Source organism: Aptenodytes patagonicus, chromosome 5 (assembly GCF_965638725.1).
Source record: "Aptenodytes patagonicus chromosome 5, bAptPat1.pri.cur, whole genome shotgun sequence".
Classification (NCBI taxonomy): Eukaryota; Metazoa; Chordata; class Aves; order Sphenisciformes; family Spheniscidae; genus Aptenodytes; species Aptenodytes patagonicus.
Window position 1 is genome coordinate 15,278,585 of NC_134953.1, and position 14,654 is coordinate 15,293,238.

A 14,654-nucleotide genomic window follows, 5' to 3' on the forward strand; every position below is an offset into this window, starting at 1 on the left:
GCTATGAGAATGTTTGCATTCCAGAAGACAAGTGGACTTTGGCTTCAACTGCAAACAGCCTGCTTTCAAATAAGGTGAGGCTTATTAGCTTAGACAGTGATGTGCCACATGAATACAATTATCCTTTTTCTGGTCCCAAAATAATGGTGCTGGCTGCATATGATTTATCTCCGTGTTTCCAAGTTTGAGGTCATTATGGGCAGAGCCAACTTGCTATCACTGAAACTGTGCTACAGATGTACCTAAGTATGTTATAGTTGGTGTTAACATTTAACCTTTCAAAAGATCCAACTGTTTTATTAAAAAAATTGAAGTTTGTTGACAACAGTTATTTCCATCTTCTGCTCAAGGAAGACAGACCATTGTCAGCTACTTCATATTTGTGGAAAATAGTATAAGGATTGAATAAAAGGGTGAGCAGAACAGGTTTTGAATCTTGAAAATACATTGTCTAGGCAACCAAATATATAGTTTTTGTAGTTGGTATTTACTGTCATTCTAAAAAAAGTTAAAAGTTCCTTTTTATAAATGAAGAGAACAACTAATGATTTGTAGCCTACCCCATTACCAAAGGATTGATTCCTCCCCACCTTTTCTACTAGCTTAGCATTAGACAAACATGCCACTGTTGTCAGCAACACTCGCACAATATTCCTCAAACTCTTGATTAATTCAAGCCTGTTTTAATTGCTTAATCTTTTTGACCATAGATTAATGTGCTTTTATTTTGCTTGAATTTCAATACTTCCAGAATTCTCACTTATAATCACTGCTTTCCATATCTTTCTCACTCTCCACTTGAGTACACATTACACATCTGTTTTCACTTCCTATTTAAATGAGTCTTAAAAAACACTTAAGTTCTCTATAAGCAGATTTGTCTTGGCTCTGTAATCTGTATTTACAATTGATGTAATTTTTGATTATCTAGCAAAATGCTCTTAAGTCCTATGCATACAATTTATATGCTTCTATTGAAGCCTTTTAATCTATAGTTACACTTTACATACTGCACGTATGTCTTACCTCCCAAGAAGGGTTAAAGAGATCATTGCACACCTCTTCACAAAAGCTTTCCAGAGGCCACTCATTTGCCTAAATTAAAAAAAAATTATTAAGTACGAGATTAAAAGAGAAAGGGATCAGGCAAACACTTCTTAGATTGTATGCCACTTAGATACACAAAGATAAGAAAGACCTCCAAAAGCTTAAGTATTTATTGTTCTTTGTTAGTGGACAGAGTTGGAAAAAAAAAAAAAGCAACCTTCTTCCACACTTCAGAAACTTTGCTGACTAGCACCGAATCTTTTAAAAAGCTTATAAAGTTTGTCTGTTAGTAGTGTAACCTCTTCTCTATGATAATTAATTTTGATGTTCTGGAATTCAGCCTTTTAGGAACCACGCTAAGGCAGAAAATTAAGCGAAGTTTCTTATCCTCCCCAGTGATTCTTTAAATTTATGAACTTTGCCTTTAAAGAAGATAATAGGCAAGTCTCAGTTTGAAATTACACTACACAATCAAATTGGGTCAATTAATCCAGTAATAAACACCACCCTTTTCAAAACACATTCTGCATTTTTGAAAGCCAGAAGCATATCCACTATCCCAAAGTTTCCTACAAGGAAACTGACATGCCTGTGGAAAGGAAATTATGACACTAACATTAGTAAGTTCACACCATCACAAACAGAAAGCATTTGAAAGGCTAGCAACCAGCAGCTATTCAGCCTGCAGTTATCACTAATCTCTCAATTTCATTTTCCAATCATCATTTTGCAAATAAGAATTTCATTACTAAGCTATGTTTGGAAAAATCTTTTTGTAGAATAAAGTCTAATCAAGAAGAAGTCTCCTCAAATAAACTTCTATGTGCCATTTGTATTATGGTATAGCATTTCTTACAATTTTTCAGCTTTTCAGTCTCTTGAAACAAATGCAAGTTTTTCTAAGAGTAAGGTAATTGTTTAAATCTTCAACTACTAAAGATAGAACTTAATTCTAAATTAAGCCTAATTAAAGTAAGGCGAAGATTAAATAAAGTGTACGTGAACATTTAGATCAAATTATTTATGGCTCAGGGTAATCCTGTCATCTAAGCATTTAGCACAGTTTTACAGTTTAATACCCAGGTCTGACACCTGTAATCCACCTACTCTGGTTCATTTGGGTCAAACTGCTACCAATGGATTAAACGCGTTTTCTTCCTCAATGCTATACACAGTTTAAAGCCCATTTGCTTCATTACATATAAAAGTAAGCTGGCAATGGCATTCTTTACTCCATTTCTCTTAATGCTAAAATGACTAAAGAATTTGGGAGCATAAAGGAGTTTTGTTTTACATTACTCTGCTAAAAAACTGAATGATCATTCGTGCTAACAGCAGAACAATACATCATACCTCTTCCGGAGCATTTTCTACCAATGTTTTTGAGTCTGTGGCAGGCTGGTTGATGACAACATTTGCAACTTTTCTTCTCTTTTCTTCTGGTTCCCCATCAGTGCTATCATTACTGAGAAGGAACAAGTATAAGTTTATGAACTGAAAGTATGCTTTAGGGGAAGTAATTACTTCTACAACTGAAGTCTCAGATACAATAAAGTGTGGCAAGAATACAAAACAAAAGTTTAACATGGCAATATGCAAAATAGGTAAGTTTACATATAAAAAAATTCAGTGAGGAGACAGCAGAACGCTGTCCCAAATTGGTAATTCTTCTCAGTCTTTTCCAAGAAATAGAAGAATTCTTAAATAAAAATCAAGGAAAGATAATTTTGCTTACTGCTTTATAAACACAGTAGGTACAATAATGTCACTATAAATTACAGTGAGGAACACAGCATACATCAGAAAGTTACATCTTAAATTTTTAGTTATTGTTTATCTTCTTCAATCCCACATTTTCATGTGCTATTCTCAAGCCATATTTAATAACAGGGACAAACCACAAATTTTAACTGCGGCATCCCATTACTTCAAGATCCCTCTGAAGCTAACCTTAACAAAGCTCTACTGGGACTAAGTATGGCACGCAAGTGTTTTACCATCAGCACAATTAGCACGTAAATGATTAAGATGCAAAGACTGTAGGAAGTTTTTCAACAGATAAGCTGGGATTGTGATTTGATTTAACTGAAATAAAAGCAAACCAGTTCACTATTATACCTCTTCTCATTAGCTTCCACTGCATCTCTGGATCTTTGCTTTGCAAATAGCTTAGCCATTCTTTTGGCTTTATTCTTTTGTCTACTGCTCATACCAGCTCGAAATTCTGAGTCAATTAACTCAGCAGCCTGAAGAGTCTGAAAGAGAAAAGTCATTCACTGTCAATTCTTACAATGAAGGTCCTGAAAAATCCTCAAACCCACATTGCTCTCAACTTCCCCAACCCTCCATCATTTCAAACTCAGAGCAGCAGTTTGACATCAAATAACACTAACATGCAACTATGGGGCATAGGAATTCAGGAAACCAAAGTATACCATATTAGACATTGATCATCAGACTTAAAGGATAAAGATTATAACTGCAGAAGCGCAAATTTGGTGGACTGGGCAATGTTCGGTTTATGGTTGGACTCCATGATCTTAAAGGTCTTTTCCAACCTAAATGATTCTATGAAATAAAGCAAACCCACTATATTATTCCTTGCAGTCAAACAGCCCAAGGTTTTACCTACAGGTTGTTTGTTTACTAGTGAAACTGAAGAAGGGGAATAGTCCAGATCTTCATCATTGAAGAGATCTTCAGTATTCATCCCAATCGCAGCACCCATATCTAAGCCAAGTTTCTTTTGTAACAGTTTCCTCTGTCGCGCTATCCTCTCTTTAGGATCAATTTCACCTTAAAAAAAAGTTTTCAAAAAACGGGAAGATGTGTCAGATTTCCAACCAGATGTATTATTGAAGATTTACTCAATGAAATAACATAAGAAAGGCAAAAGTTACAGAATTAAATTGTACTTGGCTAATACATCAATAGAATCTTTTAAACCAAATCACACTGATTCCTAGGAAGACCTTTTCTGCTCCTGAAGCTATATTAGTACTTAAACTGTAATAAATTTTTAAGCGGAAAATAGCTCCCATGAAATTCATTACTACACTTGGTCTACAGAAGTAAAAACCAAGTTTTCCCCAAATTTTTTAGAAAGTGCACTTCAAAAGGAGTGAATTAACACACTAAAAAATAAATCCAGCAACTGATTCAAGAACTAGCGCTTTTTTATTGAGCACATGCATCCTTGTGGGATCTGTTGATTTTGGCATTGTGAGTTTGGGGGGGTGTCTTTTTTTTTTAAAAAGATTTCTTTTCCTCCTAAACTTTATCTAAAAAATAACAACCACCAATAAAACCCCTCAAATTATATTCAATCCAATATCCTGTATTAAGCGAGGCTGAATCTGAACCTGTTTTCTTCAGAAACATTCTTCCTTGTAAAACGCACTAGACCCAGGTGTCTCTCCTTTCCTTCTGCCCAAACTAACTCCCGACTGCAATGTAGACTGAAGCATAAGCATGATTTTCCTAGGGTGCTGGAGTCTTAATCTTATCCTCAAGCTTCATGTGTCAAGCAAGGCTCATTTAGGAAGTTAACAGAAGCTACCTCAAGAATGTTGTGAAGCTTCAATGCTTTAATTACTGAACACCTAGACTTTGGGAGCACCCACATTTACATAAAAAAAAATAGAAGATTTTAGTGCCCAAGTAGAATAAACCCTCCAAGTAAACCAAACCTTGTAGCTTGTAGGGCTGTCAGACTTCACTCTCCTTTTACACGTGCAGTATGGAAACCAGTCAGGAGATCGTTTTTTTTGGTCAAATATCTGCACATAAACTTGTAAGTAGGTGACCAATTTGGCAGAATTTTGGGGTATACACCAGGTTGAGTAGTGATTAGTTGTTAATGATATCTATACCAATAAGCCTTTTTTTTTTAAATTGCATTTAACTGACAAGCAGAGAAATACAAACATCTTCAATTCTCTAGAAAATATTTTTCCTTTCAAAAGTTCATCTTAGGAAAAAGCAAAGACTGCTAATTCCAAAGATTATTCAACTTGCTTTACGTCCACTCATGTTGGCTACTTACTTGAAAAGGAAAGCTGCTACAAAACGCGGAAGAGAAAGCAGCCTTTGTACATTTTCCCATCAGTTAAAAAAAGCAGCAACTAGAGCTATTTTTAGTTTAATTTTCTTATTTTTTATATTAAATAATTTTATGAATGAAAATAAATAAAAAAAATATATGTGCAATCATATGACACTGGGATAAATATCAGACTTCTATGAACTAAAGTGTCCTATTCCATCTATTTGATTTCTGAACAGGTAGGGTTTCATTAGAAGAGATGAAACTTGCACAACACCTTATTAACCTAGCATAAAAGATGGCAAGCAATAAAATAGCAGCGAGGCTTAACAGACAGGATACTGCTTAAGTGTCAGGAGCCATGGGTTCTGTTCCTTGCTGAGCTAGTGATCTTCTGTGTACACTGCACAGAACGCATCACACGCAGGGAACAAGTGAATCAGGGCTATGCAGTCAGAGCAGATTCTTATCTATAGCATCATTTCATTTGGTGCAGAAACTGGAAGACAGACTGGAATTGGAGCAGGAAAGTACAGTAATAGCAAAAAAAAAATATCTTAGATTAAAATAATTCAATGCCATTACACTGATATAAACCAACTCCCAGCTAGAAAGTTGCAGAAAGTTATCAGACAAATCACTTGAAACAAAAGACATCACACAGGCACTGATATTTGACTTTCCAACTTTGACAGTTTTATTGCGGTATTTTTCATGCAATCTTTCTATATTTGAAACCTTCAAGCTTTTCAATAAACCACATCCTACTACCATATTTGGGAACACTGTTTTAATGAAGAAAAAGTGGTGATGGTTCCTGCACCTCTTAAAAAAAGTCTACAGAAATTCTACAGAAGCCTTCAATATCGCTTTTTCTGCTCCCTCTTTCAGGTTTCCACTCTCCTTTTCCCCCCGTACACATACGAATTCTGGCGAGAGAAAAAAACAAACAATACGCACCCCCCAAAAAAATCATTTAAACTTGAGAAAGATAATATAAGCTAGCTATGTTGGGGGATATTTTCTTCTGTTATTTCCTAGCATTCTGAGAAACCATGGATGACTAGACTCACAATACTGCCACAACAAACTTTTTCAAATCAGTAAGTTTTCTTGTCTGCAAGTAAGATATGAAGATATACCTGATTTATCATCTTGGACTTCAAATTCTGCACCAGCAGATCCAAGAAGAGATGCACCATGTTTTAACAACCGACATATATCAAATCTGTCAAAACGCAACCGATCTGTTGAAGGTGAATCTTCCATAGGACTTTCTGAGCCTGGTTCTAGATAGGACATTGAAAATAATATTAAGGACAGCGCGATGAAATTTTTGTTCAAAGTTCTGGCAGAAGATTAAGAAATAATGTCTCTCCTCCAAAGGAATCATCAGACATACAGCATTTTGATTCACAAAGTGTAAAGGCTCCACAAAGACAGACTGAAAAAAGCTCACTTAAACACACTTAATTGAGTAGAAAAATTTTTTTAATGTTTTTCCCTTGATAACTTTAGCTTTTTAAAATCTTGGACACTGACATACTACTAGGTCTTCTCTGTACGCATACAGCCAACTTGCACTTTGAACTGCATATGGCTCAAAATAGTTCAAACAAGTATGTCAACACTGTATCATATGACCAACAGTCAAGCATCCCTGGTATGGAAGCTGGAGAGTAGTCTTAACAGGTATGGGAGAAAATCAGCTACCAAGGACTGCTGAAGACTAGTTATCAGCTCTTCTCAAATCCAGTTGCATGTACAGTGCAGTTCAATACTGATACAGAAGATACTTGTTCCTCACAAGGTGTCTTATCATTTCCTGGTCATGAATTCGCTTCCAAAGTATTCCCTCCCCTCAACACTCAAAGATTAGTGTGTTTTGTGGCTCCTAGTCATGTGCAGCTTAGTATCCGAAAAGATTGGCCATTCCTACATAATCCAGCACACTCACATCCTGAATTACAACCAGCAGCATAAATACAGTTGTTGCCTACAAGAAATACAGCATTTAATTTGGTGTGTTTCCTCCCACACTCACACTTATGAAAGCTTGTTCATTTACAGTAGAATGAACCTAAGTGCACACAGAACACTGTACAAAATAAACACCACTTACATTTCTTCAGACCTGAAGAAAAAGTTAACATCTCATTACACATATACAAAAAGAGAAGTGATTTATAGCAAGCCTAAGAACCTAAATACAACCAATCGGACCACTGTAAAACGTATTTAACTACTACATCAAACAATTTAACTGAAATAAAAGAAACAAATGTCTGCATAGCCCATTAGCCCTGTTAAATGGTACCTTTTTCTCAAACAGACATAATTACCTTTTCAATTTCATATCTGATAGGCAGATACGCAAGAACTGGACAATGCATGTAACCCATCATTCGAAACAGCTGCTGTACTCAAAGACTGACAGGTTGCCTAATTTCCATGTACAAAAGGAGTACTGTAAGTAATTCTTGGAACTAGACTGGTGAAATTAACTTCCATCCTTGGGAAGATAGTAGAGTCTATAAAGTTATTAAGTATATGGATAAACATGATTTACTGGGAAAGAGTCAGAACGGCTCCTGAAAAAAAAAAAACCTCATTAACCTGATTATCAATGTCCTTAAAGAGCTCCAGCAAGCGGATAGAGGGGATCCAGTGGACATAATATATTCAAAAGCTTTTGGCAAGGTTTTGTATAAAAAAATTGAAGGAACTAAGTTATCACAGAATTGGGGAAAATATCCTTTTACAGACTGAAAGCTGGTTAAAGACAGATAAAAGTTAGCTTTGGAGTCCTTCAGGGATCAGTGTTGCAACCAATTCTAGCAGTCTTTAGCAATGGGAAGGAGATTTCACTACATACTCTTCTCCAAGCATGTATATGACACTGAGCTCTTTTGGGTAAAAGTCATAATGGCATTAAGGAATCCAAGAAGGACTCTCAGAACAGACTAATGGGCAGAGAGGCAGATAAGGTGCAAAATTAATAACTTGAACCATGCCTACACAACACTGAATTCAGAACTGGCAGTTAACATTCAATAAAGATCTCGGAGGCGCTTCTGACAGTTTTCTGTATTCACCAGCTTATTGGGCAGTGACCGCCAAAACAGCCAACTAATTAGTGGGCATCATCAGGAAGGACACTGAAAACATGACAGAGTGCATCATTTTGCCACTATGTATAAATATCAGTATTTGAGATGTAGGTACACTGTGTGCAGTTTTGTGCATCTCAAGGAGGACACGAGTAAGAAAAAGCACAGAGAAGGACAAAGTTATCTAAAAGACAAAGCAGCTGTCTTGTGAGGAAAGACTGAAGAGACTGCAACTCTTCAATCTGGAGAGAGGAAAATTGTTGGAGGAAAGGAAATATGATGGTTTACAAAAATCATAAAAGCAGTGGATAACACAAATGCAAAACTTGCTTGTCAAATTCTACAGCAACAGAACCAGGAGGCACTGAATGAAACAAATATGAGATCACCTCAAAACAGATAGGAATTTTGTTGTTGTTTTGTGGTTTTTGTTTTTTAAGTTAGTGAATTTCTGGAACCTGTGCCACATAAGGTTGTGAACATAGACAGTGCCAGCGGGTTTAGACAAAAATCACTGACAATAGGTCCATAAGTTGACAATAAAAGCAACTCTAACATCCCTAACATGACAATTTCAGATACAAAGTGACTACAAACAGAATAGACTTCAGCAAGCTGCTATTTCACCACCCTCAGAAAGGTGCTTTGAGCAAGGGAACAGAGAAGAAAAAGAGTGTCTGCAAAATACCATGACAAAGTTGATTGATTAAAACTTTTGCCATTTTACTAGTTATTATTCCTTTTATTTATAAAAGTAAAGCTTTATGAGGATACAGTGCACAAGCACAGGAATCTCAGAAGAAACAAAGGTCAGGCACATAGTTGTAATTGCATATGAACATCTAAAGCCAAAAAGGTTACTACAGTCCATGCATATAAAAATCTATGCTCATAAAAAACCAGAATGACACAGTTGCCTTGAAAAGTCTCATATCACAGTCAGTTTGCATCAGATAAACAAAGAATTCTACATAATTAATTTAAGCACCACCTTGTTTTGATCTTGGAGTTGGATTCCACTCAGGTACATTTTTCACTATTGCTTCAACAGCCTGGCCAGCTGCAATACGAGTATCCCAATTCGTACTTCTTAAATACACTAACACCTTTAAGGAGAGATTAATAAATAAATAAATATTTGCTTAAAATGTACTTTCAGAAAATCCATCAGATGTTCTGCTCTATTAAAACACACTTTTAATGCTATGGATTAAGACAACATTCAAAACAACAAAAACAAAGGATAAGAAAACAAACCAAAGAAATGTGAGCAGCCTTCTCTATATTGCTCACTGCTTCATAGAACTCTTGCCGTAGCCAGACATTAAGAATTTACAAGATGTATTTAGTCCCATCAATCAAATTCAACCTTGATTTCCTCCAGGTACTGAACAAGACTTGAGACTTTGGGGTTTTTTGCTTTCTAAAAGGAAGTGTTCAAAAGACATTAATAGACCTTAAAACTTTGAAATCATTTAACCCAAGAAGAGGGACAACATGGGTCACTTGAAGCAACACATACTCTTCTAAACTAATTTACCACTATGTCTCAAATCTGGAAAAACTATTTCTTTCCCTGAAAGTGGTTTGATATTCTTGATTCCTTAGCTGCTCTGTTGACACCATCAATTGTGGTGAGGACACCTGTTCAATAAGAGCAGAATTGAGGTCACTCAGCCATCTCCAGCTGTCAGATGCAGACTATTTTTGATGTTTTTACTGGATTTGGCCAGATTGAAGTCTCAAACTAATGGAAATATCTTTCCATTTTCCAGCCCTTTTAAAGACATGCAGCCTCCTTTATTTTTAATGCTGTATCACACCAGTAACAATCTTTAAAGGCAGGAGCAGAAATTTTTATAAGGTAGTAGAGCTTCTCTTTATAGAAGAAAATCTGAGCTTACAGGAAACATTGAATATCAGTACTGAATGCAAAGTGAAACCTGACTTATGTAGCCATTTCAGAGGCTGACAAAACAGCAGGCTTAACAGAAGTAGTCTCCTAATTTTCAGAGAACACAAGACTTCTATGCTTTTCCTTCTCCTTCCCACAGAACCCACACCTCTTTAAACTAGTTTTATTCTCACCATTAAAGTACTGAAAGCAAGCTCAAAAAAAAAAAAAAGAGATGCTTACTTTAGATAAGAGATTATTCAGTTCATGAGGATGCAGTTTCACTACTTCCCCAAGTTGCTGTGCAGCTGCTTTTCTTGTTACTGGTGTTGTACCGGTGTCCAGTAAAATAAAGAGACGATCAAGCCTAGGTATGATTGACAAAAAACGAAAATGTTATGCTATTCATAGTTCAGCTGCCCATTTCTATTAATATTACCCTGCATTTTTCAGTTTATCTAATGCAAACAGAAGAAATGTTTGCCTGAAGACTGTCCATTGACAAGGTGACAAGTGTACTTTTTTCCCTAATAGTAAGCCTAGTTGTTCTAAAAGCACATTTAATTGGGTGAGCAAAAAAATTGAGAGAAACTGTTAGAAACATTAGTTTAAAAAAATCCACAGTTACAAGAAAAAAGTAAATTGTTCCCTTCTTTGTTCTGTGATAGAACATTTTCGATCTTGAAAAATACAGATAAGTTGTAAATGATCTTCATCAAATTCTGTCTGATAGAGAAAGCAAAGGGCTCAACTGCTCATATTATGCATTATCATTTCTTTTGAAGACATAGCCTGTGATCTGTAACATCAAACTCCGCTTTTCCAGGATACCACAAATTTTTACTTTTCACATATTTTCCCCCTAACTACCTGGAATGTAAGACCAAACCTGTTGTTGTATTTACAGCTTTGAAATAATGATACCTCTGACCTTCCCATGAAATACAGGAATTTAGCCAGCAGATCTGTTTTCACAGTAACTCTGCATTTAGTGAAAGAGACCCTGATCATCTATTCTCAGAATAGCTAGCTTATTTCTTGCTTAGAATTACTGAATGAGAAAGTCATCATATAAAAAAAAGCACGTAAAAATAGAGACTACCTAGATAATCAAATCAATGATGGAAGTAACAAATGTTCATTATTTCCTCCACTATAAGTGGGACAGTTAGAACTCTCTTTACAGAGTACCTAGTTTATCCATTAGTTATTGGGCAGTATGAGGTTATTACTGAATGCGAGTCTAGAATCTGTCCATGTAGCGCAATCAGAATTGTCCCTTCTAGCCTTAATCATAAAAATACTCCTCCAAATATTGCAACAATATGAAGCTGGAATTTACACAGCAGTGATGCTCACCTAAATCTGCCTAACGAAATAAGGATACAGGTACGCTGAACAACTCCCCTTCCTCAAACACATACCCTAGGTTTGAGCAAATACAGGAAAAGGACAAATGTTTTGCTTGTTAGTCTGTTGCTACTAATTACATTTCACCAGAATTGCCTTTAACATTAGTTCCAATCATTTAAAAACATCCAAAAACTCTTTCCAACGTCACTGGATTTTGTATTTTCTTTGACACACTTAAATTGCATTTACTCCTGAGAATGTCTTAAAGTGTGTCGCAATACATTAGAAACAACAGTGCTACAGAGCCAAGGCAGTTCCAAAACCCAAATGCTCTAACAACTGGAGATACTAGAATCATTTGAAATACTTTCAGTTAGAAATTTTTTTTATCAATGTATATTTAATCTAGTATTTTAGACACACTTCTGATATTTGCCAGCTTTGAAATAATTATCTTCCTACTGCTAAAATAGGTGAGCCCATTTCAATTTCTGTAGATAAAACTGAAGCTTTATAGATCCAACTCTTCCAAATCACTGATAGTAGACTAGTCGGGAGGAACATACCAGATACTTAGTCATTTAGCAGTATTTTTTCCCTTAATGCATTTGACAGTAATAACCCAACCTGATTTGCAGCACCCAGTATTATTCAGTACAAAATATGCTAGCTTGCAGAGCAACCACAGCTTGCTCTAACTTGCTTGTTCTCTTATTCTTAAACTCATCCCTTTCAGTCTTCATCTCTCCATGAAATTTCAGTGTTCCATACTCAGGAAGTTTCCCATTTAGCACCACCCATTCCTTTAACTACCAATGTATCTTTTTTTTTTCCATCTCCAAAGTCAAGCAGAATGTGCAACTTAGACCACTTCCTCAGCTAGAACTCTTCATGTGTCAAAACAGGAGGAAACCACTATGACGGCCTACCCTCAAAAAACCTCAAGTTTAATTCCAATCTTAGTTACAACACTAGATATTCACTCCTAAAACCCACAACTTTTTGAAGCTGTTTTACCTACAAAATAGTTTTTGTTTTTTGTTTTTTTTTTTTTTTTAACCTGCAGTATGCTTGGTTTGTAATTTGTGATTTTAAGTTGTAAAATGCTTAACTTACACACAAATGCAAAATAAAACAAAAAGTCTTTCTATTGTCTCACATCACTATAGGAAGGTTTCAGCATTCAGCCCCAGCAAAGTAAATAGAAACAGGATTAGCAAATACAGCTAACTAATAGCAGACTAACAGTACTCCTGGTCACGCTAATCATTCTTCCTTTCCCTCCCCCAGACTTCCCTGATGTGCAATTCCAAAACAGTTAATATTTTGGAGGTATTAAGATTCTTAAATTAAGTTTTGGTGTTGCTGCAGCAGAGTATGGCACAGCCCGAATTCTCCTGCTCTAGTTGGGATGGGTAGCACTGAGAAAGTTGCCACTGATCAGCAGCACTAGGTTTTTTTAAATTAAAGTTTTCATTCTTAGTTTCATTAAGAATTAAAAAATACTAAAACTTCTAAACAAATTAATTTTGAGGACCTGCAGTTTGGAAAGAAATTTCCTAAGTTCTGGTAAGGTTTTTATTCTCAGAACGAACTAATAGTCTCTAAACTAGTTCTTAAAGCCAAAGAGAACTAAGAGTTTTCTAATGACATGTGGTTCTGCCTCTCATGCTAGACAGTGTTGTAAGCAGAGCACTGCGTGGCTCACATCATTCACAAATGTAAAACAGAAGTCTGAATCAGTGTGGTAGAGTGAAATATTTTACAATGCAGATAAAATTTTTAATTATTTTATGAAAGAGTTCAACATAGGCTGTCAGAAAGTTGTTCTACAAATATGGAAGACAAGTGAACAAGAGAAATACAGGGAGTACTTACGTGAAGAAAAAAATTAATAAGAAAACCAAAGAGGTTTATGGATTGTTACAAAAAGTATAAATACCAACGAATGCTAGAAATTAAATATATCTCAAACTACTTTTCCTGCATGTTAACTACTGTAATCAGCTCTTAAAAATACAAAGTCCTTCACTTTTAACTCATAAACAGTGGTTTAGATAACCCTTCTGTCACCTTCCAATCCTGAGTCAACCACATCTCATCAATAGGACAGCAACCATACACCACCTCTATGTGAACTCATGCTATACGAGCTCATTACAAAGCACTAACTTGTTCAAAGAGGTGGATACCTTTTTCCTCTCACTTGAGAAATCTGACGTTTTTCTAAACACTGATGAAGTGTATCAGCAAGACAGAACTTGGAGCAGCAATTCAAAGTTCTTATGAACAGCATTACATTCAAATTAAGTTTTTTTTTCCTTCTAAGAAATACCACATGAGCTTTTACACTGACAGAGTTCATTAGAAATGTTTCTGACACAAAAACATCAATTCAGGTGCTTAAGAACGGGCATCTAATAGCATCTGAGACACTTCAGAATGAGTCATGCACATAGGGTCAGCAGACATGACGCAGGATGCAGGAGATCCTTGTCATTCTGAAGTGGCAAGGACACATTATACCATCTAAACTGGCACCAGAGACCTAGATTAGGCAAATGAATCCTCCCCACATAAATATTCCAAGTCAAACCCAGAGCATTTAATTAAAGCACACTAGTTTAGAAAAGACTAAAGCTTGAATTCTTACTTTCAGAATAGAACCACCTGAGAGACACTCAAGAATAATCAGTAGGTCTGTGATCAGAATATCAACTGGAAGAGCCATCCCAAACTGGACCAGACTCTTCCACCACTGGACTACCACCACTCAAACAATTTTATCTAACAATTCTAAAAAATTCTAAAAAAATTTAACTAATTCTTAGAGAAACATTGCAGGCAAGAATTCTAACAGCAAACAATTCCATTTGCATTACTATTCATCAGAAAAGCAAGGTTGGCTGTCATAAGGGGGACCATGATCTCTCTAATCAACATGATCTCTCTAATCAACACCATTATGAAGAATGATTATGCATACAGGCTTAGTTCAGTTAACTAAAGGGGGTTTTGTGAATAAAAGTACACAGAAACTATTATTGACCCCCAGTCACTAAACATAACAAGCCTTTTGCTCTTCCAGTGCATTATCACAGCAAAGACTGCAAATAAAAAAATTACAAAGGACAAACATGAGAGCAAGTACTTTCAAAAGAGCCATCACAACTAACTCAGTGACACTCTCCAGGTAGCATGGTGA

The 14,654-nt window shown here is 35.8% G+C and overlaps 1 protein-coding gene across 3 annotated transcripts in view; it reads right to left on the minus strand.

The window, feature by feature from the left end:
* BTAF1 (B-TFIID TATA-box binding protein associated factor 1) overlaps positions 1 to 14,654 on the minus strand; it is a 47,756-nt gene that overhangs the window by 26,881 nt on the left and 6,221 nt on the right. Inside the window, exons 2-8 of one of the 3 annotated variants that reach the window (XM_076338799.1) lie at positions 10,340 to 10,463; positions 9,194 to 9,308; positions 6,235 to 6,381; positions 3,680 to 3,843; positions 3,166 to 3,302; positions 2,401 to 2,512; positions 1,027 to 1,095 (exon numbers count right to left, since the gene is read on the minus strand). In XM_076338799.1, coding sequence (XP_076194914.1) covers positions 1,027 to 1,095; positions 2,401 to 2,512; positions 3,166 to 3,302; positions 3,680 to 3,843; positions 6,235 to 6,381; positions 9,194 to 9,308; positions 10,340 to 10,463 — 868 coding nt within the window. Of the gene's footprint in view, positions 1 to 1,026; positions 1,096 to 2,400; positions 2,513 to 3,165; positions 3,303 to 3,679; positions 3,844 to 4,736; positions 4,827 to 6,234; positions 6,382 to 9,193; positions 9,309 to 10,339; positions 10,464 to 14,654 lie in introns of those variants that run through there. The other 2 variants (XM_076338800.1, XM_076338801.1) reach the window with 2 other exon arrangements.